Source organism: Cupressus sempervirens, chromosome 10, assembly GCF_028749045.1.
Source record: "Cupressus sempervirens isolate cs-2001-9-10 chromosome 10, ASM2874904v1, whole genome shotgun sequence".
Lineage (NCBI taxonomy): Eukaryota > Viridiplantae > Streptophyta > Pinopsida > Cupressales > Cupressaceae > Cupressus > Cupressus sempervirens.
Window position 1 is genome coordinate 265,367,361 of NC_143127.1, and position 26,197 is coordinate 265,393,557.

The following is a 26,197-nucleotide window of genomic DNA, read 5'->3' on the forward strand; positions in this document are numbered from 1 at the left end:
GTAGGCTAGTATGGTGCATTAGAGGGTCCAGTTTGGGATTTTTGGAGCTCTTTAGGCTGCCGTTGTAAGTGTATATTTCACCAAATTTTTATTTGTTCTGAGGCATTGATATTCAGAGGTTTCTAGTTCCATTTTGAGGGACGCAATATTTATAGTAAGTCATCCAAATTGATAGTGGGAGCAATGGGTTAGCCAGCGATGAAGTCAGAATCATTCAATAATGGTTATTTTAAGGGAATATTATATTGACTTCATGTGACTTTATAATTGACGGGGATTTAATATCATAAAGTCAAAGTATAAAGTGAGAACATTTAATGACTATAATATGAGGAATAATATTGAGCACCAATTTTAATGGAGATGATATAAAGTTACTTAAAATGTGGAGATGATATAAAGTTATTTAAAACGTCTAAAAGTGGACTTCAAAGTGGTTTAAATGTTACTGAGGAGTCTGAGGTTATAAAAGGACTCAAAAAATCAAATGTTTTTCATTGTGAATGTTATTTGACTTATGTTTTTTGAGGTAAAAGATGAGTGTAGAAATACACAAAGGTTTCAATCCATTTTCTACAGTGAAGAATGGAACTATTCATTGTCTACGCAATTTTGAGCTTGTGGGAGACCAACTGAATCATTTGCCATAGTGTGGGCTTCATTCAGGAGTCCATTTCGAACTTACAGGGGAAGAACCAACATGGGGTTTGAAGGATTGGAAGGTATATCTACAGCATACAACAAGATTCACATTGGCTGCGGTTATACTTCAGGAAATCTAGTAATTAATTGGTATATTGCTACAGAAGAGACCTGTTAGATTGGCAGATTATATGCATTGTAGACTGGAGATCATCATTTGCAGCAGGCATTTACATATCAGGTTCTCTAATTTGCTCTCATAAATTCTGGGAGCTGCATGTTATATCTTTGTAACTATTTGGCGTGAGAATTATCAATAAAATACGTCATTATTCTTCTGCCATATTATTTCTAGTTTGCATGCTAAGCGTTTATTAAAATGCCAACGGTGATATAGATGCATATTCATTATCAATCCATTGAAATTCTTGCATTATTATATAGCAGTTTGGTACTTGCATTGAACACATCATTGTAAGCCAAGATTTGCTTGTCATTTCAGTTTGTAAGCAATCTTATTCCATTCTTATACCATTATAGTCGCAAGGAGTTTGAATGTCAAAAGTTGTCCTCTCATAATTAATTCGCATGCCAACTATTTATATTAATGTCTAGCTGTTGTAAGGCATATTTACATTGTGTGGGTCATCTATATGCATTCAACAGACAATTAGATTTGCATTTGCATTCTGGTTCTTTACCTAGACATCTTAGCAACTATTTGAAAGCATTTAAATTACATTTGACATCATGTCAAGCAATCATTATCAAACTGAAACGTTGAAACAGCAAAGAGGTTGAATGGAAAGTGTTTGAAGATATTCCTTGAGCCTCTAATCAGCGTTTTGAGATCAGAATTAGCAAGGGATATTATAAATATACTCTAAGACAAGAATGATCCATTTCATGGAAAAATGCAGCCAAAGTATTACAGAAAATAACAACTAACAGCTACTGTACCTTTCAATTTATTAAGTGCTAAAGGTAAAACAATAGAGCCTAAACTTACGCTTCAATGTTCGAATTTCCTTCCACATCAAATTAAATGTGAAAATGCCTTTGTCCTTCTGAATATCAGAAACTTCTTCCAGATGTGAAGGATAAAATGATGAATCTGATAGCACATTTGTGCTAGAAATTAGATCTGGGGATTCTCTACAAATAGCAACACCATCATTTGTCATTTGTACAGTGCAATCAATATAGTCAACGCCATCTTTAATAGCTGCCTGATAAGCAAGATCTGTACAACCTGGGAAATCCCCACTCGCTCCATGGTTTGATATGATAAGCGGCTTTCCTAAAACCAGCAAGAGGAAGATATAATCAGCATTGAAATATACCTAGTCTCTCTCTTTCCCTCTCTCCAAAGCATCTACAAAACATATGAAAGTGAAAATTAACATTGCACCTGAGATGGATATATTTCTCTTCTTGTGAGCATAGCAAGCTGCATCAGGAAAGAGCATATTTTTTAGATTAAGTATAAAAAGAGATCTCAATTAAAAAAATCATCAACTCTACATGCAATAGGACAGCTTTAGCAAGGCAATCTTATTTAACCATCAGACCTTCAGATTCAGTTACATGATAATTGAGTTGGCTGGGTTCTGCCATCATTGATGAAACCATAAAGAACCTAGCAACAAAATAATTAAGCATAAAAAGAAAGAAACTCAATATTCTACTTTTGTACATGGATAAAGAAAACATTTAAGAGACAATGCCAGAATTGTTTGTCTGTACTTTCTAAAAGTATTGTCCTGTTGATCACCAGACCCTGTGCCCAAAAAAGTCCCTGCACCATTTATATGCTTGATCGTTATGTCAAGGTTTCTCCCAATAAGTACACTGCATGCCCATGCAGTTGTTTCATTTGATGGTGTCACTTGATCATAACAAGCTTGTGCAGGCCTACTACTGGTAAAAGTGCCACCATTAACAACTAACTTGAAAATGCATTCCACTAATTAGCCTATACAGTCTCACATCAGAAAATGTACAGGCAAAGCCAGTGCACATTGACGATTTCATCACCCAAATTTTTAAATTACAAAGATTAAATGATTACAATGTATCAATTTGGTTTTCCTTCCAGTCTGTATTCTTTCTAATTGCAAATATTAAAAAGGCCAGGTTTTTAAATTCCTGATTTACAGGCATTTCTATTGATCGCATCCACTCCGTTAGTTTACAACTTTTGATAATCCATAGGGCTCTGGCTCAATTTTTTTTGGAAAAAATTAATTCTTCACAAATCCAATTAATGAGGTCACTGGAAGAAAGAGAAATAAGAACTCTTATTAATTAACCAGGATCGTCTTCCAATAGGTTCACTGGTGATAGAAAACAAATATTACCTTGCACAACAGCATTTCCAGCTCGCACTGTAACATCATTTGACAACCCACTGCTTGCTAGAAATTTATTTCACAGAGTAAATCTTCCCATATTGAGTGGGTCTATTGAATTGCTTGACAGAAAATGGCTAGTTGAAGACCGAGGTGTAACTAAACAGTAAAGTCAAACTAAACACCTTGAAGAGCATGGTAAGAATTGTAGCATTGAAATGTGCCTCAATAGGATTGAAACTTTGCAATGATTACAAAGATAAATCTTTTGCAAATGTCAGCTGAATGATATAGTAGAAATTGATTACTCACTTTATGATGTGTATGCTCAAATAATGTTGATGGACCTTATAAATCAATCATGACAGAGTAATGAGACGCTTAGACAGTAAAAACAAAATTTAGAGACACATGTTAAACCAAAAGCAGTAATGGACGTTCTTCACAGACTATACCTTTGGACATCTGCTTGCTAGTGACCTGGAGTTTAAAGAGGACCTCCTTTGATATCCTCGAGTCCAAATGCTTCGCTAAAATGGATACCCAGAAAAGGTCCAAAATAGAGCTATCTTTCAGTGGATAAACTAAATGAAATTGTGTGCAATTGATATAAACTACTCACTGGATAGACCAAAGACACATTTCAAAACTTCATAATTTTTATCAACACGTTATAAATGTTAAAATGCAGGCAATGTCTCTTTTCTTACAGATATCCAATGTCAAACAAAATTAGTATCCATCTAGAATAATAAACCCTGATTGGTTTGACCCTAAATCATTCATTAATGATTTAAAGAATGAAAATTTGCACTTCATAAAATTAAATGAACTGATTATAGGCAGACTACTTAGTATGTATCAAAATTCCACAGTACTGCACATTACATAGTTACTTTATTTATTCAAAAGAGAAAAATCAAATATCCTGTCCACATTATGCGCTTATTAAATGAACATATTCTCAACATAATCATAAGGATTCATTCATAAAAAGAACGATATCAATAATTTGGAAAATGGAAGTTCTACCTATTGCCTCTGATGCTGTTACAGAAAAATCTGTTAGCACACCATCTACAGAAAATTCAAGATTGTCCACAAACTGCAAATACTCTTTTACTGGATCATAGCTATAGTTATAGCTCAAACCAAATTCATCAGCTGCAAAATCGGATGCATAAACTTCCAGCCCTTCTTTATGAGCATCTTGCACTAGAGTAGTAGGTGTATTTATATAATTATCACTAAGAGGCCAAATGTACTCCTTGGGAACTAAAATTCCAGAAGCATAGCTCTTCAGCAATGTTAAATTATTCAAGAGGGTGCCATATGCTTTGTTCGTTGATGGTTCAATATCTTCCTTGTCTAGAAACCTCAGTACCAACTTTGACTTGCTCTTCCGGAGTCCTTTTCTAATTCTTCTTAAAAATTCCACTTCTGGGGAAGAAATATATTCAAAGCTAATTCTTTTTGCTGCAGATAGAACGTACTGTATGGTGCTTAAATTGTGCTCCTCATAAAACTTAGAGTACTGTCAAAACCATTAAAAAAAAGTATGAGAACCCACAGAAAAGTAATTTAATCTCAGTTTCATTCACAATGTAGATTTACCTTAAAAGTATTTACAAACTTGGACATAAACTAGAAGGTCAAATTTTCACCACACTACCAAGCTAGTTCAATGTAATTAAAATTGTAATACAATAAAGTGCTCAAAAACCTAAATATCAAGAAATGCATAGTTTAACACCTATTCAAGATGCTAGCTCATTTTAATACAGTCAAAACATGTTAAGAACATAGAGTTATCTAAGAACCAATTGTGGAATATTTTAAAAAACAAACAGATGATCAAGACAAATTTTATTTTCATGGCTGAAAGAAAGTCAGCCTCTAATAAACTGTCAAGTAAAAATCCTCTACAATCTGATTATTCAACAATAGCTTAGCTTGCATGCAAAAAATACCTGTACATTCAACCAGAGAGCAGGTGGACTCAGAACATCCACCCCTTCTACAGGAAGAACTGGTAAATTATCGAATTGAGGAGGACGGGACAAAATTGCTTGTCGAGCTGTATATACAAGTTCAGAACAATAACAAAAGTCATTCGGTGTTCCAATAAGATACAGAAGCGAAATTTATCATCTCACCATTTTTGAAGAGTCATAATAACAAATGTACATAGGAACTGAAACATGTATGTTTGTTCTCTATATGAACCTCTTTTTGCGACACTGAAGTTTAAATTGGTACCACAAGTCAGGTTCTACCCTAAACATATAGTATTAGTCAAAGCACTCTCCATTCTATTAAGTTAGAACAATCATGTACGAGTAATATAAACATAACACTAAATTGTGTATGTCTATACAATTAACAACTAATTACATTCAAGAAAACAACAATGAAAAAACTTTTAAACATTTAGCCTCACCCTACTCTCAGATTCCTTTGCAACCTTAAAAAGTTAAACGATAATGTATAAACAATCACTGGAATTGGTAATGCAATGACGTGTACAGTATTACACTGTAACTTTTAATTTTGAGATTCTAGGGGCTATCATTCTCATGTGATGCTTACACAAGTTGATAACCATTAACTCGACAATCAGTAAAGAGTGCAAATAATTTTCTACCCTTAATATAATCGTTCAATATCTTCTGCAAGCAATCAAATTTTTTAATACTCCTCTCTATAGAAATGTGACCTGTATTTAATCTCAAATCATGCAAACATTATTGGCATGTTATCCGGATTTTTAAAGATTTCTTTGGCATGTGAAACAGCACAGTTGTTACAAAGAGGATTTTGTCTCTTTGATTACAATGTTGCCAGATAAAGCCGGTTATAAATTAAAGACCCAGCCTTCACGCTGTCAAAATAATATGCCATAGTATAAGACAAAAATCAACTTGTTCAAGTGAAAAATTGCACTAGAAATGCATCATAGAGGAATGTCGATAAGGTGCAGGAAGTGAACAGAAATTAATCTAACAGCTGATTAATACTTACACGAATTCCAATACATGAAAAATCAGTTTTAACAAGGATGTATTGCTTAAAGCCATTGCATTGATTGTGAGGCCAATAAAGAAAAACAACAGTTCGCTGTGATCTTATGCATCTATTTATAAACTGCCACTAAAACTGTAAACAACACCTGCACTAACTGAATTCAATTGCAATGTCAACGTTATTAGTATTTTACTTAAGATTATAGCGGTTTGGGGACATTCTTATTGATTATAACTAACTTAAAAAATACCCTAAAATGTTATCAAGCAACAAAAGAAGCTAGACAAAAGGAACGAGTAGGAAGGTCTATATTCTAAAGCTTTCACATTCAAATGAATTAAATAAAATGACAATTACACAAAGTATCGTAAAAAATAAATACAACAGATAATTGTGTTATGCCCTAAAATAACCTAAGGGATTTGTAATGGTCACCCCCAGATAAGATATTTCTAATTCTGATTTGTTTGCTAAGGTTGCATTTTTTTTGCTTTTTTCTGAACAATGAAACCATATGACCCAGTTGATTACCTGGAACCTAGTGAAAGAGCAAAGAGTGTCACAATTGCACTCCTTGTTTGAAAATCATTACATAATGGTGTCACCTGCTGAAAAACCATTGTACTTCCTAGAAAAGGAGTTGTATCTAATGTCTAATAGGCCAGGAAATCATCGAGTTTTATACTGTATTGTGTATCCTGTTATATGGTTCAAGGAATTTTGAATAATGGTTAAATCATCCAAACAAGGCACATTCTATGTGATTAATTAAAAATTAACTAAAGGAGACAATGAATCCTGAATATGCTTTCTTAAGATAATATAACTGAGATTCCAATTATAATTCATGTTTGAATGGAAAAACAACAACAGTGCTTGCACCGATGCACTTACATACATTAACAGTTATTATTATATGACTTGACAATAGAAGTAAGCACCCCTAAATTCGTGAATAATGGAATGATCCTTATCCCTATTCACATCCACTACAGAATAAAAATCAACACAATAATAAGATTAAACAGGTAGGAAACATATAGGTAAGGATTTTCATTTCATACCCAAAACTTTGCTCAGAATTTCTTCAGCAGTAAAATCAATGGAAAACCATCCTGTGATATTTTTCCCATTAACTGTGTAAGTATTTTTCCGATCCTTAAATATATCTGCAATATTTGTACTGTTCTCCAGACGTAGATCTGTGCGGCATATGTTTCCATTATCTTGAGTTAATTGTAGATCACAGAAGAATACAACATTGGGAAGGCTATCATTCAATGCCACTTGATATGCAAAAGAAGTGTGATCAGGAAAAAGTCCTGACAGTCCACCACGAGCTATGACTACAGGTTCTTGACCTGCACCATGGAAGAATCTGTTAGCATCCAGAATATAATAATAATAGCTCCTTGCCCTGGCAAGAAAAGACTTTAAAAAAAGAATTTCCAAATTATTATTGTAAACCTGTCCAAACAAGACCATGACCTGGAAATAGTGACTCTTCACCTGATATGGGAAGGAGAATCTCACAAATCTTAAAATCTAAGCAGAGGAAAAAAAAGGTTATATAATTTGAAGCAAATGGTACCATTTCATAATCACTCCAAAAATTTAAAGAGGTTGTATTGTCCTAAAAAAGAGCTCATTACAGGCTTCTTGTACCATTTTGTCTGACAGGATTAATAACTAAAGTTGAAATCTAGTGCATGAAAAATGGAAAATGGTACCATTTCCAATCACTCCAAAAACTTTCAGTGGTTGGATTGTCCTAAAAAAAAGCTCAATACAGACTTCTCCTACCCTTTTTCTGACAGGATTACTAACTAAAATTGAAATATGGTGCATGAAAAAATAAAATGGAAGATTTAGTCACCAGGCTTCTTCTACCATTTTGTCTGACAGGATTACTAACTAAAGTTGAAATGAAATGCATGAAAAATGGAAAATGGTACTATTTCCCACTCACTCCAATAACTTTAAGTAGTTGGATTGTCCTAAAAAGAGCTCAATACAGGCTTCTCCTACCTTTTTGTCTGACAGGATTACTAACTAAAATTGAAATGTAGTGCATGAAAAAGTAAAACAGAAAATTTAGTCCCCATTTGGGATATTCCTAAAATTTGCACTAGAACCTTGGTTTCAATTAATTAAAATAGATATACAATAATTTAACGAATATAACTTTACATTGAAACGCCTTCTTTAAGAAAAATCCTTGTCTAAGTCCTACACACAATATTAGACACTGAAAATGAACATTAAATCATGAGTCATCATACTAATCATTAGTACCCATCATGACATTCATAAATATCATTCGCATTGAAATCCAAATAAGCAATAGCCATTTCAATTCGATTCCTATAATAGTCTGATTAGAAATTTGTTGGAACTGTTACAAACTGCAAACTCAAGATAAGATTCCTTTGTACCATGAGAGCATGGGTAGGTCCTAAACACAATATTAGCCACTAAAAATGAATATTAAATCATTCATCATTATACTAATCATTAGTACCCATCATGACATTCATATATATCATTCGCATTGAAATCCAAATAAGCAATAGCCATTTCAATTCGATTCCTATAATAATTGAATTTGTTATAACTTTTACAAACTGCTAACTCAAGATAAGATTCCCTTGTGTACCATGAGAGCACTGGTAGGGCTTAGGCTGTCCATTATGGGTTGAAACACTAGAAGGGAAACCTCAAACCAAAGAGCATTTATTTGTTCCCTAGCCCACGATATACATTGTGGTTTGGCATAATTGGAGAACCCCCCACACCCAAGGGCACTCATTCGCCCCTTGGACCATTGCGTGTTATAGGATCATAAGCCAATTCAATCCGTCAATTCACCATAGAGGCACTCCATACTGCCTGATCAAGCCTACGAGCACAAATCAACCTCCCATACCATGAGGCTTAACCCCCAATGAGTGACATGATTGATAAGGGTATGAAATCTACCTCCCTCCACCAAGTTGGGGACCACAAATTCACCTTCCCGCTCACGAGTGCTCCATCTCAAGGTGGTGTGCTTCATAGTGGGTATGTCAGGTCTTCGTCTCTCACGAGCTTGAAAGGTGTTTGTCCTCAATTTTGACATCACAAAATTGTGGCAACCCTGCAGAATTTTCTCATGGATTTGTAGGCACATCCTCTTTGTTTTAACGCATTGATGAGGCATCATGAAAACAATTCATATCTCCAAATTGTTCTGTGTGTACTCTTGTCTATGTGATGTTTTGAAGGTTTTTCATTGAGATTATCCCCAATTGTTTGTTGGTAAGAATTTTTCTTCTCGCACTGCAAACACTCAATTTTTGGTAAACTTTCACGCCTTTTCTTTATTTTTCTTTGTGTTGTAAATAGCTTTTGCTTTTGTTTATGCCTTAGATGAATCGTCCGAGGAATTCCACTTGATTTGAGCTAACTTAGGTCCAAATTGGAGTTGTCTAGCTCAAGTTATAAAAGAAAAAGTGGGGTTTTTCAAGTCAACTGCATATTTTTATTAAAAACCTCATAAAAGTGGGCTTTTTATTTGTAATTGCAAATATTAAACTATAATTAATATTTAAAGTAAATTTTGTGGTACATTAAAATTTCAACTCATTCTAAGTTGATTTGACCATAGTTTTTTTTTTTTTTTTTAATGAAAATAGCCTATTTCAACACTACTTTTCATGTTACTTTATTAAAAGCTATAGTTAGATATTAAATATAAATACATGAGACAACTTAAGTGCATAAAAGTGGGATTTTTATTACATATTGCATACATCCACATGCAAAATACTTCATGAAATCCACTCCCAATAAATTATAAGTCTCAACATTAAATAAAATGGACTTTTTATATGCAATAACACGTTTTAATGACTAAAGTAGGTTTTTTATATGTATTTACATATTTTAAACTTATTTAATTAATGTAAGTGGGAAAATCTAACCTATTTACATATATTGTTGCATGTGTAAGTTTATTTTAATTATATTAATGCATTTAAATGAAGTTTTTCAGACTCATTACATATACATCTTATAAAATAATCAATTAGTGGACTTTTGAAATCAACTTGCATGTTTTTACAATATGCAAATGGTCTTCAAAGATGTAAGTGGCGAGTTTGAGGCCAACTGCATATGTTTTAAAAATATATGTAAATAACTTTTAAAAACGCGTTCCCCACTAAGTCTTAAAGTCAATAGACTAAGTGGCGATTTTAGATGGTTTTACATGTTTCTAAATACGTCTTTACTTCCAAATAATGTGTTTTCCTTTACCAAGTTAAGGGTGGCAATTTATTGTGGTTTGGCATGTGTTAAAACCATAGTTACGGGAGTTGGACTTGCCTCTAACTCGGAAAGTCAAAATCTGACTCGAACTCGGACTCGGCGACCAAATTCGGCCAGGACTTGACAAGGACTCAGAAAATCGAAAAACCCATGAAATTCAAAGATTTTTAAGGATTTAACGATTTTTCCATGCATCATTTAGTCAATTAACATCAAATACACAATAATTGAGATACATAGAAGCTACTTGACACTCATACACAATTTTGCATAAGTCACATAAGTATAATAGTGAATTTCTGAAGGAAAAAAACTAAATAACATAATATAAAGTTGAAGATTTAAGATTTAAGATTCAATCCTTAATAAATTCGTGACATACCACAATATCATTTTCAAAATTAATATACACTGAAAAAAACACCTTCCGGAAATCTCTCTTTTTAAATTTAAAAAAAATTACATTTTTTTTTTAAATTAAAAAATTTTTAAAATAATAATTTTGAAGAGTCCTAAGCTCGAGACTCGGCAAAGTCCCTGGACTCAGCGAGTCCATGTGGACTCTACCAAGACTCGGCATTTGAGTCCATAGGCAAATTGCCTTGGAAAGGGCGACTCTGGCTCGGACTCGCAGAGTCTTGATCAGACTCGCCGAGTCTCATTACACTGGTTAAAACACATGTTTTTGCCCTTTCAAAATGTGTTTTTCTCCTTAAGACTCTAAGTGGCATTTTTTTGGATGAAAGCATGCATTGTTGTATGTGTGTTTGCCTTCCAAAAACGCATCTAAAGGCAGCCCTTGAACAAGTCTTCAATGGTGATGATTTTTCATGTGATTGCATACTTTATAATATATGCATTTGCACGAGGAAATCCCTTTTTTTACTTGCAGCCTGTATTTGGAGGGTTTTTGGGCACATTTTTCACATGCAAATATTCCAAAAAAAGGTGTTTTTGTTGATAACATATTGGCAAGTGTTTTCCTTTACAAAAAGTCACATTTTTTACCAAAAAAGAAGACATTTTTGGGCATTTTTGAAGAGTGACGAATTTGGGAGTAAAAGCATGTTCTTTAACACGTGCATTTGATAAAAAAAACATCCTGTTTAGGGCATGTTTTCTACCAAAAACGTTGCATTTCTTGGTGGATTTTGGCTTTCAATCACTCCAAGAAGTCTAGGGTATGTATTTCAATTTCCAGCTTGTTCTTCATCATTTCCAAAATTAATATGATGCCCTAGACACCATTTTTTAATGTATTTGCATATGACATTGATTTGGTCAAAGTTTGTTCCATGTTTTGGGCATTTAATTTCTCTATCTCTACATGTCCAAATTCGAAACATGTTGTTTGGATTTCAAAGTCTATTTAAGTCTTTGGCTTTGGACAAATCTAAAATCCTAACTCTCTTGGATTTATTTCATATTTGCTCAAGTTTTGGACAAAGACTTGTTTCTCTCAATCTTGGTGGAGCTGAGGTAAAATTCCTTTGTTATTTTCCTTAATCCATTAATGTTTTTTTTTTGCTTTGTTTGTTCTTGCAAATCTTTGTCATTTCCATTTTAAGATTTGCATATCTTTTTGTGTACATCAAGTCACATCTTTCTCTTCTGTCTTCTTTGCATATGCAAGGTCCCATTTACTTGCATATGCAATTGGGGATAAACTCGTGTTCTAATATGGAAGCAAAGTCCTCTTTTCCCCTCATGAGAGTGCAAGTGCAAGTCCCACCAATATGCACTTCGTGAACCTCCATAAGGTTGTCCTATAAAAGTATGCTATGTTTCTATTTCATTACACTTTAGCTCATTTTGAAGTTAACTGTCCACATATGCAATCCACTCTAAAAAAACCATTTGCACTATTCGAGTCATTTTTGAGTCATTTTGAGCTTGACCCATTTACTCTTTCGCTATCCCTAACCATTCCATTTCCTTTACCTATAGATACTTTGCCTGAATCTATGTTTTTACACACTCAAGTTTGCTATGAATCCTTCATATGACAATGTTCATACACTATGTAACTTTCATGTGACAGTTGTGCAGGCACACCATTCGGCAATGTCAAGAGAAGTTACACCAGCAAAAGGAAAAGAGACTACTGCTCAATTGAATGACATTCTCAAGTCACTCAATCATCAACTCAAGTTGTTGGACGAAATCTTGTTGCCTGGAACAACATGATGGAGATTGATTTGGATGTCTTGTGTGAGTACGAAGTCATCATGTCTGTTGAACTGTACTATGATTACACACATGTGATGACCAACAAAGAGAAAGTTCTACAAGGACTTTTAAAAGATGCAAAGGTAGGAGTATCCAAGATAACTAACCAAGAAAGCATGATCAGAGAGGCATTCAGAGGGCTATGATGTGAAATCATCACTGAAGATAACGGACTCAAGAAGCAAGAAGATGTTCTCACAGAGTTTGAAGAGGCCATTCGCTTACAGCATGAAGTGTATGACTACAACATCAATGTAATGGATACATTTGCAAGCTAGAAGTATTCATTGAAGAATCTCCAAAATCGAATGGAGATTTGTAACAAAGAGATATTTGGAGAAACAAGCATACTTAGAAAGGTTACAATGATCTCGCAACACATCGGTGAACCAGATGTTGTAGTTGTATGCAAGTCCCTACAAAAGTTTTGAGAGTTGGTTGATCCCATGTGAATACCTCAAATCAGATTTTCATATGCTTTAAATAGAATAGCAGTAGGAAAGTTACATGTAAAGAGCATCTATGTTGTAAGTATAGTATAACATGCACCTGTACAACCAACTCATGTAGTTAAGTTGCAATCACATTAGGCATGCAACTTTGAATAAAGTCAAAGTAGTTAATTAGAGATAAGTCAAGATGGTTGAGGTTGCTCCACTTTTTCCTCCACCTTTCTCTCTCCTATTTTTCTATATAAAGGAGAGCGGTCATTGTAAATAATCATCTTTTGGCAAGGCAAGAAAATTCTGTCAATTTGTATCATGCACTCTAAGACTTTGTTCTTGAATGTAAAATCAAATCGCTATTAATAAAACAGGCAACTTGTTTTCAAACTTTGTGTTGATTCAAGGTGTTATGTGATGACATTTCTAGATTTCGATTGCGTGTTATGGACCTTTGATCAAGAGGGATTTGAATTTGATTGTGCAGACTTTGAGTTGCCTATTGCATTCAGAGTCCACTGGAACTTTTGAAGACTTTGTGTTGCAGTAGGACAAATTGTAATTGATCGTAGTGGCTGCAATTACTTAGGGCTGAAGACTTTGGGCTTCAGTTGCAAGTCTTTTTATTAAATTTGAGTGTAGCCAATAAGAGACTATGTGCCTCACTATTTATTCAGCTTGAATCTTCATTCGAGACAAGTGCAGGAGACTTTGAGTTCATGTTTTTGTTTCACAAAATACAAAAAGTAAACTCTTAGTATTGTTCTTACATCAACTCCAGGGTCACCGGTATTATCGTACCAATAAGGCAATTTTTATTAAGTTGGAAAGTTATAGTTGTATTCAAATCATTCTTAGAAAAAGAGGAATTGATCAAGAGGACCATCTTTTTTGTAATTTCAATTAAGTTCCTATTGAAGCCACCTACGGTAAAAAGGGAGTCTCCCCTATTGTTGACAGGAGAGAGAAATCTCATGAAATGTTGCCTAAAGTCACAATATTGTAAGTCATAATTAGTGACGTACAAAAATTTTAGCGAACACAAGGTTGATTGACCCTCCTGTTTTGCAACACATTCCTCCAAATTCAAAATGTACTATCATATGAATCTTCCCTTAAGTGTTTCTAATAAAGAGCATTTGGATTACTTACAAGGTCAACAATTTATGCAACACAATAATCAATGCAAGGATACTTCAATGGTAGTTCTAAATGCTAAGTCAATGCAATTATATGTGACTGGTAATTCCAAATGCTATAATGAGTTATGAGAACTCCTGAATTTCATACAATGTGCAGGAATATAAATGCAATGGCAATTCTTTAATGTATGTTATGATGCAGATAATGGAATGGAAATGTATATGTATTTACAATGATGATTCTAGTGCCAGTGGAATTCAAATTACAGAATATGTCTGCAATAAAAGTTCAGACCTTAATGTGAAGCTATGGTTGTCTTTGTTATATCAATATGGTTCATGCACATTCCCTGCTAGCCATCTCTGATTCCACATTATAATATATGCTTCTGTTCAACAGGGATGATCACTGGCAATATGTTGTCTCTGATATGATCTTTTTGTATACAATCTGCAATTCCTAATTCCTTGAGCTGTCTCTGATATGAATATAATTATATACTCGACATGGTGTTGGATCGGATATCACTGTTATGATGCTTGCAATCTACTTACAGAGGTTGCGTCAGCAACTGATTTCTTTCTCGAATGGAGTGATAAATCCACAAAGAAAATAAATTGTTATTTTATCCTCATAGCTGATTGGCATCGAGTATAAATATGTCTATGAATAGGCACGTAAAACATCATACCATATAGTTATCTGTTGTTAACATAAACTGATAGCACAATGCAGTCCAATACTAATCGTACGAAATGATAAATGATAAATGCTCCTTATTGATTCCTAACAGTGTTTCCCTCAATCATCAAATCACCAGTGCTGATTACCATGTTGTCCTCCATTTTGTCATCACAAAATAGAGGTAACGATACAAAACTTTCTCAATTGAGTTTCACTTTCCTCACTCGTTATTTGATTGGCAAAAAATGATCAAGCGATTGTTACCAATACATATAATTTTAAGTTTCTGCAAATTCTGAACAAACAAACTTTACAATGCCTTTATCTACTTGCTGAAGATGATCTTTCATATATCAGACTTGTATGAAGTGTTACTAGGAGTATAATAACTATTTTGGAAATGTTCTTATCCCTCCAATAAATCGCATAAGGTAGTGATGTAAAGGAGTAGACTTAATTGTGTATTGTGTGTTCTCTAACCTCATTCTTACCTTATACTTATATTGCACCCAAGAGGCATGTCCTTACAAAGAACATGACCCTTTCCAGTTCGGCCCTTTTGTATAAACTATTGATTATATTCCATGATCAACATCTCCTACAAAACATAATTAGTTAGTATTTATACTAACAACAATCATGCGCCTAAGGAGGCCGTTGATTAAGGATAATCATCTAAGGTTATTAAAGAGGCAAATCCGATTAAGCTGTACAATCTGTAGTTCAGATCAGTCATGATTACTAGAGTTACAAAATTAACACTCCCTCTTAACTTGATAATCATACTGAGAGATAACAAATCTAGCATCATTAATTAAGATGAATAAGCATAGATTGACACTCTATATCTATCTGAATCTTCTAAGCATGTGGTATCATTGAACACATGATACTATGTCATATTACTATACCTGTGATATGACTTATCACTTGTGATAACAGTATTGCATGAAATGCAATATAGAGGATAAAATCCAAAGAATGATTAAATTCTTCCTTTATCCAAGTTTTGACTCATAGGTATTGGCAGGCCTATATCACTATATGATCCTGAGGTAAGATCTACAAGTACACAGGATGAAATCTGGAGAATGATTAAATTCTTCCTTTATCCAAGTTGTGACTCATAGACATTGAAATGTCTACATCACAATGTGATCTTGAACTTATCCAGATCTAGCAATAGTTCTATATTGTTCGGTACATTATCTTAGAGATCATCATCTCTCATAATGCCTTTTATACGAGTGTTCATTATCTCAAAGATCGACACCTCTTAGATAATGAATAGAAATGGTGAAGACCATAACAATCAATAGCCTAACAATAATAATTTTCACTCAAAATTACTTTATTAATAATTAACGAATACAAATGTATTATAATTCAACCATACCAAGTCTTTTCTTAAAGTGATCTATCTTCACTCGAGAGAGAGGTTTGGTAAGAATATTTGTTGTTTGATTTGCAGCACAAATGAATTCTAACTTCACAGTATTTCTCTCTACCATATCTCTTACATAATCGTAAGGAATTTAAATATGCTTGGACCTGTTATGCAAAACTGGAGTCACAAAAAGCTTGATGGAACTCTGATTATCACAGTGAATAATACTAGAATTCATGGGTTGACCAAATAATCCCACAAGTAACTTTCTAAGCCACACTGCTTCCCGAGAGGTCATTGCTGCTGCAATGTATTCATCTTTTGTGGAACTCTATGCTACTGATGCCTGCTTTCTGCATATCCACGATATCATCGTTGAGCCTAAACTGAAACAACATCTTGAAGTGTTTTTCTTATCAGTAACACTTTCAGCCCAATCTAAGTTTGTGTACCCATGTAAGTCCATGTCAACTTTCTCATACTTGAGCCCAAGGTTAAGAGTGCCTTGTAAGTATCTCATGATGTGTTTGACTGCAACTAGGTGAATCTCCTTTGGTTCACACATAAACCAACTTAAAGCATTAACAGCATAGCAAATATCAAGTCTTGTATTTACCAAGTACATAAGAGACCCAATCATCTGTCTGTAAAGAGTAGAATCTATGGAGGGTGATTCTGCTACTGCTTCCTTAAGTTTGTGTAGATGAGTCTCCATAGGAGAAGACATAGGTCTGCATTTCTACATTCCAAATCTCTTAGAGATGTCTAATGTATACTTTCCTTCATTAAGTATGATGCTGCCAGAGTTCTGCCATACTTCTAGTCCTAGAAAGTAATGGAGGAGTCCTAAATCTTTCATTTCAAATTCTCTGATTAGATCTTCCTTGCATTGATCTATAAGATGATCATCACCTGTTATTAGTAAATCATCAACATATATTATCAAAATTATCATATATCATCTTTATCTTTATTATAATAGAGATTGGGATCAGCTTCATTCTTGGAGAATCCTAAATTGGAGAGATACTTATCAATTATTTCATACCATGCCCTTGGAGCTTGTTTAAGCCCATAGAGAGCTTTCTTGAGCTTGCAAACAAAGACTTTAGGATTATGAGTTTCAAATCCTTCAAGCTATTATTACGGAAGTAATTGGTAAATACTTGTTTGTTATTGACAGAGACCAAGAGGTCAATTTATACAAAAGAATAAAATGATGTTTCCTTAGAAAACAATCGTAAAGAATAGAAATATTCTATTCTAATAGAGAAAGCTAAAAAACGAAAGCAAACTAAAGCTAACTAGATATTTACAATAGATGACCATTAACTAATAATAGACGACTATCTATTATTGCAATACCCTCCATTAATGGTTAATCTATCTAGAACGCCAACTTGTCCTCTGAATTTGACAAACTTATCAAGACCAAGAGGCTTGGTGAGAATGTCTGCAATCTGATCTATGGTAGAAACACACTACAAATCTATAGTCTTGTCTTCAACTAGCTGTCGTATGTAATGACAGTGAACATCCGCATGCTTGGTTCGTTCATGGAAAACTGGATTTTGTGCTAACTTGATAAGGCCTTCGTTATCAACAAACAGAGTAGTCGGTCCTGTTGGTGACATCTGCATATCCTCAAGCATCTAACGAAACCAAACAACTTCACATCCTGTCTTAACAGTCCCTCTATAGAGGAGAAAGAAACTGCCTATTGCTTCTTGTTGGTCCATGTGATTGCACCGGATCCCAAACTAAACACATATCTAGAAGTTGACTTTTTATCATCAACAAAGCCTGCCCAATCTGAATCTGTGAACCCACTGAGTTTAGGATTAGAACTTCGAGAGTTCAGAGGTCCATAATCTGAAGTGCCCTTCACATAATGAAGCACATGCTTTGCTACCATCCAATGATCAGTCTTAGGAGCTCTCATAAAACGTGAAATATAGCTGATTGTGAAGCTCATATCAGACCTAGTAGCAGAGAGGTAGATGAGGCTGCCTACTAGTTACCTGTATGTAGTATCATCAACAAAACGAGAATCGGACTTTGTGGATAACTTGAGACCTTTCTCCATTGGTTTAGATGCAGACTTGCAATCCTACATACGGAATTTATCTAACAAGGCCCTGGCATATTTGGACTGACAGAGGAATATACCAGAAGACTATTGCCAAACTTCAACACCTAGGCAATAATGCATGAGCCCAAGGTCAATCATATCAAAATACAGGCATAAGTTCTGTTCGATTCTCTAAATCAAAGATGTCGAGTTGTCAGTGATGATCAAATCATCCACATAAATAACGAGAAGGATGATGTCACTATCAATAGTCTTGATATATAGATTTCAATCTGAAAAACTCCTCTTGAGGCCTTGATCACTAAGGTACTTATCATTTTTTATGTACCATGCCCGAGGGGCCTACTCCAAGCCATAGAGAGCTTTTACCAATCTAAGAACCTGATGGTCTTTACCAACAACCTTGAAACTAGGAGGTTGCATCATGTAGACCTCTTCATGGAGATCACCATTCAGGAAAGCACTCTTGACGTCCATCTGATGGACCTTCCAACCAAACTGTGCTACCATGGCTAGGACTAATTTGATGGTACTCATCTTTACAGTAGGAGCAAAGGTTTCCTCATAATCAATCATGCCCTAACGCTGAGAAAAGCCCTTTGCTACTAAACGAGCTTAGTACTTATCCAAAGTACCATCCAATTTGTATTTGATTTTGTAGACCCATTTGCAGTCAATGGGTTTCTTCCTGGTGGAAGATCAAAAAGGACCCAGGTGTTGTTCTTCAGCAAGCTCTGGCATTCAGATGTCGTGGCATGCTCCCACTCTGGAATTCCTTTAGCCTCGGAATATGTTTCAGGTTATAACACACCATGAATGTTGGCCATGACAGAAAAGTTAACAGAATCTATAGTTTTGCTCTTTTTCCGAGCAATTCTCTCATCAATGAGCTCATCATCATGAAGATCAACAAGTATCTTAGCCCACCACATAGGCTAGATAGGAGAATGACCAACATTAGTACCAGGAGATGCTTGATCAGCAGGATCTTCATCAGAAGAATCTGGATCAAACTTAGGTGAAGCATCTACAAAACGAGGTGATCCTGCAAGAGAAGCCAGAGGTGTCTGTACAGGTATCACTGGTATAACTGTAGCTGCAGGAGCTACTGGAACCTTCCCATCAGGTGGACCTAATGGACGCTGAATTCCCAAATCATGAGCCATCAGAGGCTGGTCAGCTAGATCAAGATCAGGAGAAACATACATGAATGGTCCTTGCTGCTCATCAAAGACTACATCTCGACTGTAGATGAGACAAGATGTCTCAACATCGATCAGGTGGTAGGCTTTGTCAAGACTGCTATATCCGACAAGCATGAGTTTCTGACTCTTGGCATCTAACTTGGTGCGTGATGCATCAAGGATACAAACAAAAGCAAGGGAGCGAAAAACCTTCAAGTGACTGATTCTAGGCTTGCGACCTGACCAGGCCTCTTCCGGAGTTTTACTTTTGACCGCCTCTATCAGTGACCGGTTCAACAATTAAACTGCTTCTGCCCAAAACTGCTTCAGAACATGTCTATGTTTGAGCATGGATCGAGTCATCTTGGTGATTGTCGTCTTCCGACATTCAACTACGCTGTTCTGTTGTGGCGTGTGGGGTGTGGTTAACTAATGTTTTATGCCATGTGTATCCAAGAAGATGGAGAAATCATTAGAACAAAATTCCCCCCATTGTCTAATCTAAGAGTAATAAAAGATTTCCTAGACTCTTTTTCAACTAAAGGTTTAAAATTAAGAAATGCAGGAAATGCATCTGATTTCCTTTTAAGGAAATACACCCACATTTTTGTACTGAAATCATCAAGAAACAACAAAAAATACCTGGACCCAAGAACAGGAGGAGTGGCCATAGGGCCATAGATATTGGCATGTACAAGCTGAAGTACCTCAGAAGCTCGCCACGAGTCGCCACTAGGGAAAGGTGTGCAATGTCACATCCCAGCCTAGCATGCATCACAAAATCCAAGCCGTTGATTCTGAATCTTTGGCAATCCAAGAACAAGCTCATCCCAAGCAAACTATGAGAGATAATGCACATTTAAGTGCCCATATCGTTGATGCCAAAGTGGGATGACAGAAGATCCCCGAGCAGCCATAGCTAAGTACTGAGAATCACCAGAATCAGTAAGTTTGAAAAGACCATGATCCTCAAGACCCACTACAACAGTAGACTTAGTCACCCGATCAGTGATGGTGCAATGATGTGAACTAAAGGTGATTGCCAAGTGTGGAGAATGTCGCAGCAACTGATTCACTAAGAGTAGATTTAGTTCCATCCCTGGAACGTAGTACACATCAAGGAATATGAGATTCCTCCCAAAAGACTGAATCTGAATGTTGGCTTTGCCGACAACCGTGTACTCTTCTCCACCACCAAAAATAACACAATCTAAATAAGGCTGATAATCAATAAACAAGTCTCTGCGGTGAGTGAAATGACGAGAGGCACCTAAATCAATGTATCAGGCAGACAACTTCACAGATCTACATGGCTTTTAGCCATGAAAGCGAGAAAGGCAGATTTCGCCTGCTCGGTGTACTCTGCACTGTTCACTTTGGGCTGCAAACCTGATTGCTTAGACAATGCAGCTAATCGTTTCCAACATTCAACCTTCATGTGTCCAAACTTGTGGTAGTAGTTGCATTGAATGTTCTTCTTTCGAAAACCATCTAAAGCTAGAGCATAAGACTTCTGCTGATATGGCTGCTGAAATTTGTCTTTATCCTTCTAAAATGATTTCGCAACAAAGGCTTGCTCTGTGGAGATGGAACTGGAGCTGCTACCGAATTGTTCTTTCCACAGATCTTGCTGAAGCAGCAGCTTGCAAAGATCAGTGAACTTCAAATCAACACTAGAAGATGTGATGTTGAGAGTCTCAATAAAATGCTCATAGGACTTGAGTAAACTCCGAAGAGTGATTACCACAATATCCTCTTCCCCCATCTTGCGACCGATGGCAAGTAACTAATCACAAATTTCTTGAATCCAATTCAGGTGTGCTTAGAGTGAGAAGCACTCATCCATGAGAAAGAAAACAAAGTGTTTTACAAAAAGAAGGCTCTGCTTTTTTCAGATGTCTCATGAAGAGCTTTGAGATGTGTCTAGATCTCGACAGCTGTCTTGCCGAATGGAATCTAAGAAAGTTGATCATCAGCCACGGATAATTTGAGAAACATTACTGCCTCCTGTTCAAATCCCAGGTATCCTGATCAGAACTAGGAGCAGTCGGACATTTCGTAACGCCCAGAACAAGTTGATCGGTGTTCCAATATTCAAAAATTTTGATGATCCGCTACTTCCAAGTGCCATAATTTAGACCATTGAATTTGGAGTTGTGCTCGAGCAGAATGTTTGTTAGAGATGCCATGGCACGTTTTTCAATGAAAAAATGAAAATCTGTTAAGGCATGTTCTTCAAGGCAAAAAATAGAAGACATAGAAAAAACGGAGAGTGACACAAAAGAGAGCTCGAAAAACCAAAAAGAACATGTCATTTTTTGGCTCTGTTGGCTCAAAAGTCGAGGCACAAAAATTGAGGCACCCAAAAAAAATTGATGACAACCAAGTTGAGCTTTCGAAAAACCCAACAAGAAAATGTAAAAATATTTTGGATTTGGTACAAAAAAATAGGGTTTTGATCAAAACCCTAGCTAACTGCAATAAAAAAACTCCAAATAATGGCAGATTTGGACAAAACGAATCCAGCACTGAACCAGAACAATGGCGAAATCAATAGGCGACCAGACCTTAATGAAGATCATGGCAATTTGAAGAGAGAACCCAATGAAAAAACGCAGCAAACGTCATCTAGATATGAGGAAAAACGAAGGTCCACATGAAGAAAAAACAAGCGAGTTTGAGGTCGCATTTTTCAGTCATTCGAAGCCCTTTTTTTGCATTTTAATGGATGTCGTTTATCTACAAACTAAGGTCGAACAGGCAGAAGATATTTTCTGGTCGTGAGCAAGAAAAAGATGTCGCGTTTTGACACCTTTGACGAAAAGAAACTCGTGATTTATAGACTGAGCTGTGATTTTCAGTCCCGAGTTGCAGATTCTTTTCATCCCAAACCCTAGCCTAAACTAGGTATAACAAAGCAAAATAATTTAGGGAAAGAATAAGTTCAAAAATAAGGTTCAGATAATTTCAATAAGAAATTATTTTCAAAAAAAATCAACCTTGCTTTGATACCATATCATGGAAGTAACTGGTAAATACTTGCTTGTTATTAACAAGGACCAAAAGGCCAATTTATACAAAAGAATAAAAAGATGTTTCCTTAGGAAATGATTGTAAAGAATAGAAATATTTTATTCTAACAAAGAAAGCTAAAAAAATGAAAGCAAACTAAAGCTAACTAGATATTTACAATAGATAACCATTAACTAATAATAAACGACTATCTATTATTATAATAGTTGTTCCAAATATACGTCTTCTATAATCTTTCCATTCAAAAATGTTGTTTTCACACCCATCTGATGTACTTTCCATCCTTTCGATGTTGCAATAGCTAGGACTGTCCTTACAAAGGTGTATCTGGCAACTAGAGCAAAGGTTTCTTCATAATCAATTCCCTCCTTCTAAGAGAATCCTCTGGTTATGAATCTGGCTTTATATTCTTCAATGCTACAGTCAACAGCATGCTTGATTTTAAATATCCACTCAGAAGATGTTGTCCTGCATTTTGTCACCACAAAATGTTGGTAACAGCACGAAAAATTTTCAAGCTAGTTTCGCATTTCTCTAAGCTTGAATTTGATATATAATTGTTTAATGTGACTTGACTGATTCATTTCAATTCAAATATCAAATTGTTTTACTGGAGGCCTTCGTCAAGTCTTTTCCATTTTGCTTTTTGTCGAGCCTTTGCCTGATTTTTTAAGCCTTCACAATTCGTTCTTGTAGCTTTTGAGTTTGCATTTGCTTGTTTTTAGTCATTTGGTTTTGCTCATGTCATGCCTTTCGATTTCCCCTTCGATTCGATCTAACCTAGAGGTCAATCAGAGTTGTCAGTCAAGAGTTATGCCCGTTTTAGTGCCTCAAAAGTGGACATTTTAGGTGCAACATCACGAATTAAAAATATGATGTTATATTTTCAATTTGTCTTTCACTTTTTAAAAAATATAACATTATACTCACTTTTTGTTATGTTTTTAAGTTACTTTTACTTTAAATTTATAACTTAAAGTGACTATAGTGCACTTTATGTTATAATTTTAAGTTGAGTTACTTTTTAATTTTTCACTTAAAGTAATTATACAATTATATAGTTTCATTTTAATTTTTGGTTTTAAAAATCAAATACTTGTTTAAATGTTACTTCAAAATGATGTTTATGTATTGTATTTCATAATATGATAAATAAATATTGTTTTTGACCCATTTTGTAGCATTTTTATAATTTTAAGTGAATTAAATGACTTAAAGGCTTCATAAGTGGACATTTTATATGCAATTACATGTAAAATTCATCAAAAGTGGACTTTTTACATACTATTGCATATAAAGTTTACATTAGTGGACATTTTTTATGTCATTACATCATAAGTTCACCATAAGTGGACCTTTTTGATGCCATGACATGAAAGGTGGAGTTTCTATGCTTATGCATCTAAAAAGTGAGATGCATTTTTAAAAATGCATTCCCCTCCCAAAGGTCCAATTTTCACTTGGAAGTGCATTTTAAAATATGCATCCCCGCCCCCCCGCCCCCCCCAAAAAAAAGGTCCTATTTTCACTTGATGCATATTTTAAAACATGCATTGCACCTAAAAAGGTCCGATTTGAAAGGAAAGCATGTTTTAAAATATGCTATGCATCCCAAAAAGTCCGATTTTGAAAGGAAAGCATGCATTTGGCCTCCAAGAACCCGATTTTGCCCATAACTTGAGATTTTCTTAGTGGAATTGCATTAAATTTTCTCTATTCAAGGCGTTTTTCCTTGGCAATGATTTCCTTTGCATCAAGAATGGATTTAGCATGATGAGAATTGTTTTTGAAGATCAATCCTAGGGCACGTTTTTGAAGAAAAACTCCAAAATTCCTTCATTTTTGCTCATAACTTGAGTTTTACTCAATGGATTTACATGGGATTTGTTCCATTTGAAACATTTTTGCATAGCAATGAGTTTCCTTGCTTCTAAAATGGATTCATTTGCCTCAAAAAACGTTTTTGAAACTTTCATAATGAATCACATTTTTGGAGAAATGTGCAAAAAAATCAATTTTTAATACATATTTTTCCTCCCAACCAAATCGTTTTGGCATCTTTTGGGGATCACATTGCATTGGAGTTCACATTTTGAGGTTTAATGGTCACAATGTTTTAATCTTGCAACATGAAGAAAAACATTTTTTACCAAAAACGTGTTGCAAACATAAAACTTCAAAAACATTGGAATATGGAGTTTTTTAGGGCACGTTTTCGCATCTTCTAACAAGAATCCCTTATTTGTTGTCCTCTCCCATTCGAATTTGCAAAGTTGGAAAAGGTCTTACCATTTTTGAAGAATTTTTCAAAAATTGGAGCATCTTTTTACTTCATATTTGGCACCTAATCTTCATGTAAGTGGACTCCTTCCTCCTTGCTATTTAATTCATGCTTATCTTGCTGATTTTATGCATGAAATTACTAGATGGTTGCCATTTGTGAAAATCTTTGCCATAGAAAGTGCATTTTTCCTTTAAATATGAAGTTTTTATTCATTTTCATGTTTTCGGTTCTCTCCGAAGTCCCAATTTTGAATTTGAGCTTTGAAGTGCATTGCATCTTGGCATGTTTGAGTTATTTTCGAAGGTAGGTTGTTCTTTTGTGTTTTGTGTTTTGTGTTTTGCGCTTGCTTGCCAGTTTTTCTCCACTTGGAGAAATTACAAGTTCTTTCCCAAGAACTTGTTTTTGCTTCATTATATGCGAAAATCGTCATCTTTTAGATTCCATTTCTATTTCCATGTCACAACACTTCATCTCTCACTCAACGAAATGCGATTACATGTTTTCCATCTCATTCCCCATCCGCACATGTATGTAATCTCATTTTCCATTTCTGTTTTCACCCATCTCACTTTTCGCTTCCATTCGCAAGACACGATTACACAAAATGTCTTATGCGTAATTGCATCCAAAAGGTCCGATTTTGATTAAAAGTCACTTTTTGAAAAGTCAAAAAGGATGTCGTTTTCACCTCCCATGTACTTTTGACTCCTCTTTTTTCCCAAAAATGACTATAAAACTCATTATCTCCCTTCCATTTTCCATTTTCATCTCTTCGTATGCATTTGTGCTTACATGAGTAAATACATGTTTTCACCTCATTCTATGCTTTACATCTTGACCTTCATTCGTACATACATGTGAAGTGTATCCTTTATTTGCGTTTGCATCTCATTTCACCCTCTACCTCCCGTTACATGTTGCATTTACATGTACTCATTTTTCATACAATAAAGCCTTGAAAACGCTAAAGTCACTTTTGATATCAGCAATTTTCACTTTGCTCGCATTCCTATGCATTTCACCTTCATACATTCTCATTCTATTCCATTTTATTCAATCTTCCATTTTCACACTTCCATATCATTTCATTCCACTTTCCGTTCATTTCATTTCGCTTTTCGTTCCATTGCATATGCATATGCTTTCTCTTTGAAGTCACTTTGTTGGATTTGTAAAGTCTCTAATCCTTTTTCGAATCTTTACTGCTGATCCACAATTCACTTGTATGGAGATTCCTTATGATGATGTATTTATGTTTTGGGATTTTTGTGTTGCAGCACAAGCACAAGATATGTCCTCGTCATCCAAATTCAAAGGCAAAATGAAATATCAATATGATAAGGAATTGGCTCATGCAGCTCATTTTTCAGTCATATTTGTTTGGATAACGTGT

General features: G+C 35.0%; 1 protein-coding gene across 1 annotated transcript in view; it reads right to left on the reverse strand.

Moving 5' to 3' along the window:
- Positions 1–26,197, reverse strand: part of LOC149533652 (glycerophosphodiester phosphodiesterase GDPDL7-like) — a 130,930-nt gene that overhangs the window by 49,249 nt on the left and 55,484 nt on the right. Inside the window, exons 2-6 of the mRNA XM_089807086.1 lie at positions 7,082–7,378; positions 4,964–5,070; positions 4,026–4,527; positions 2,054–2,092; positions 1,652–1,942 (exon numbers count right to left, since the gene is read on the reverse strand). Of these exons, the coding sequence (XP_089663212.1) occupies positions 1,652–1,942; positions 2,054–2,092; positions 4,026–4,527; positions 4,964–5,070; positions 7,082–7,378 (1,236 nt within the window). The remainder of the gene's footprint in view (positions 1–1,651; positions 1,943–2,053; positions 2,093–4,025; positions 4,528–4,963; positions 5,071–7,081; positions 7,379–26,197) is intronic.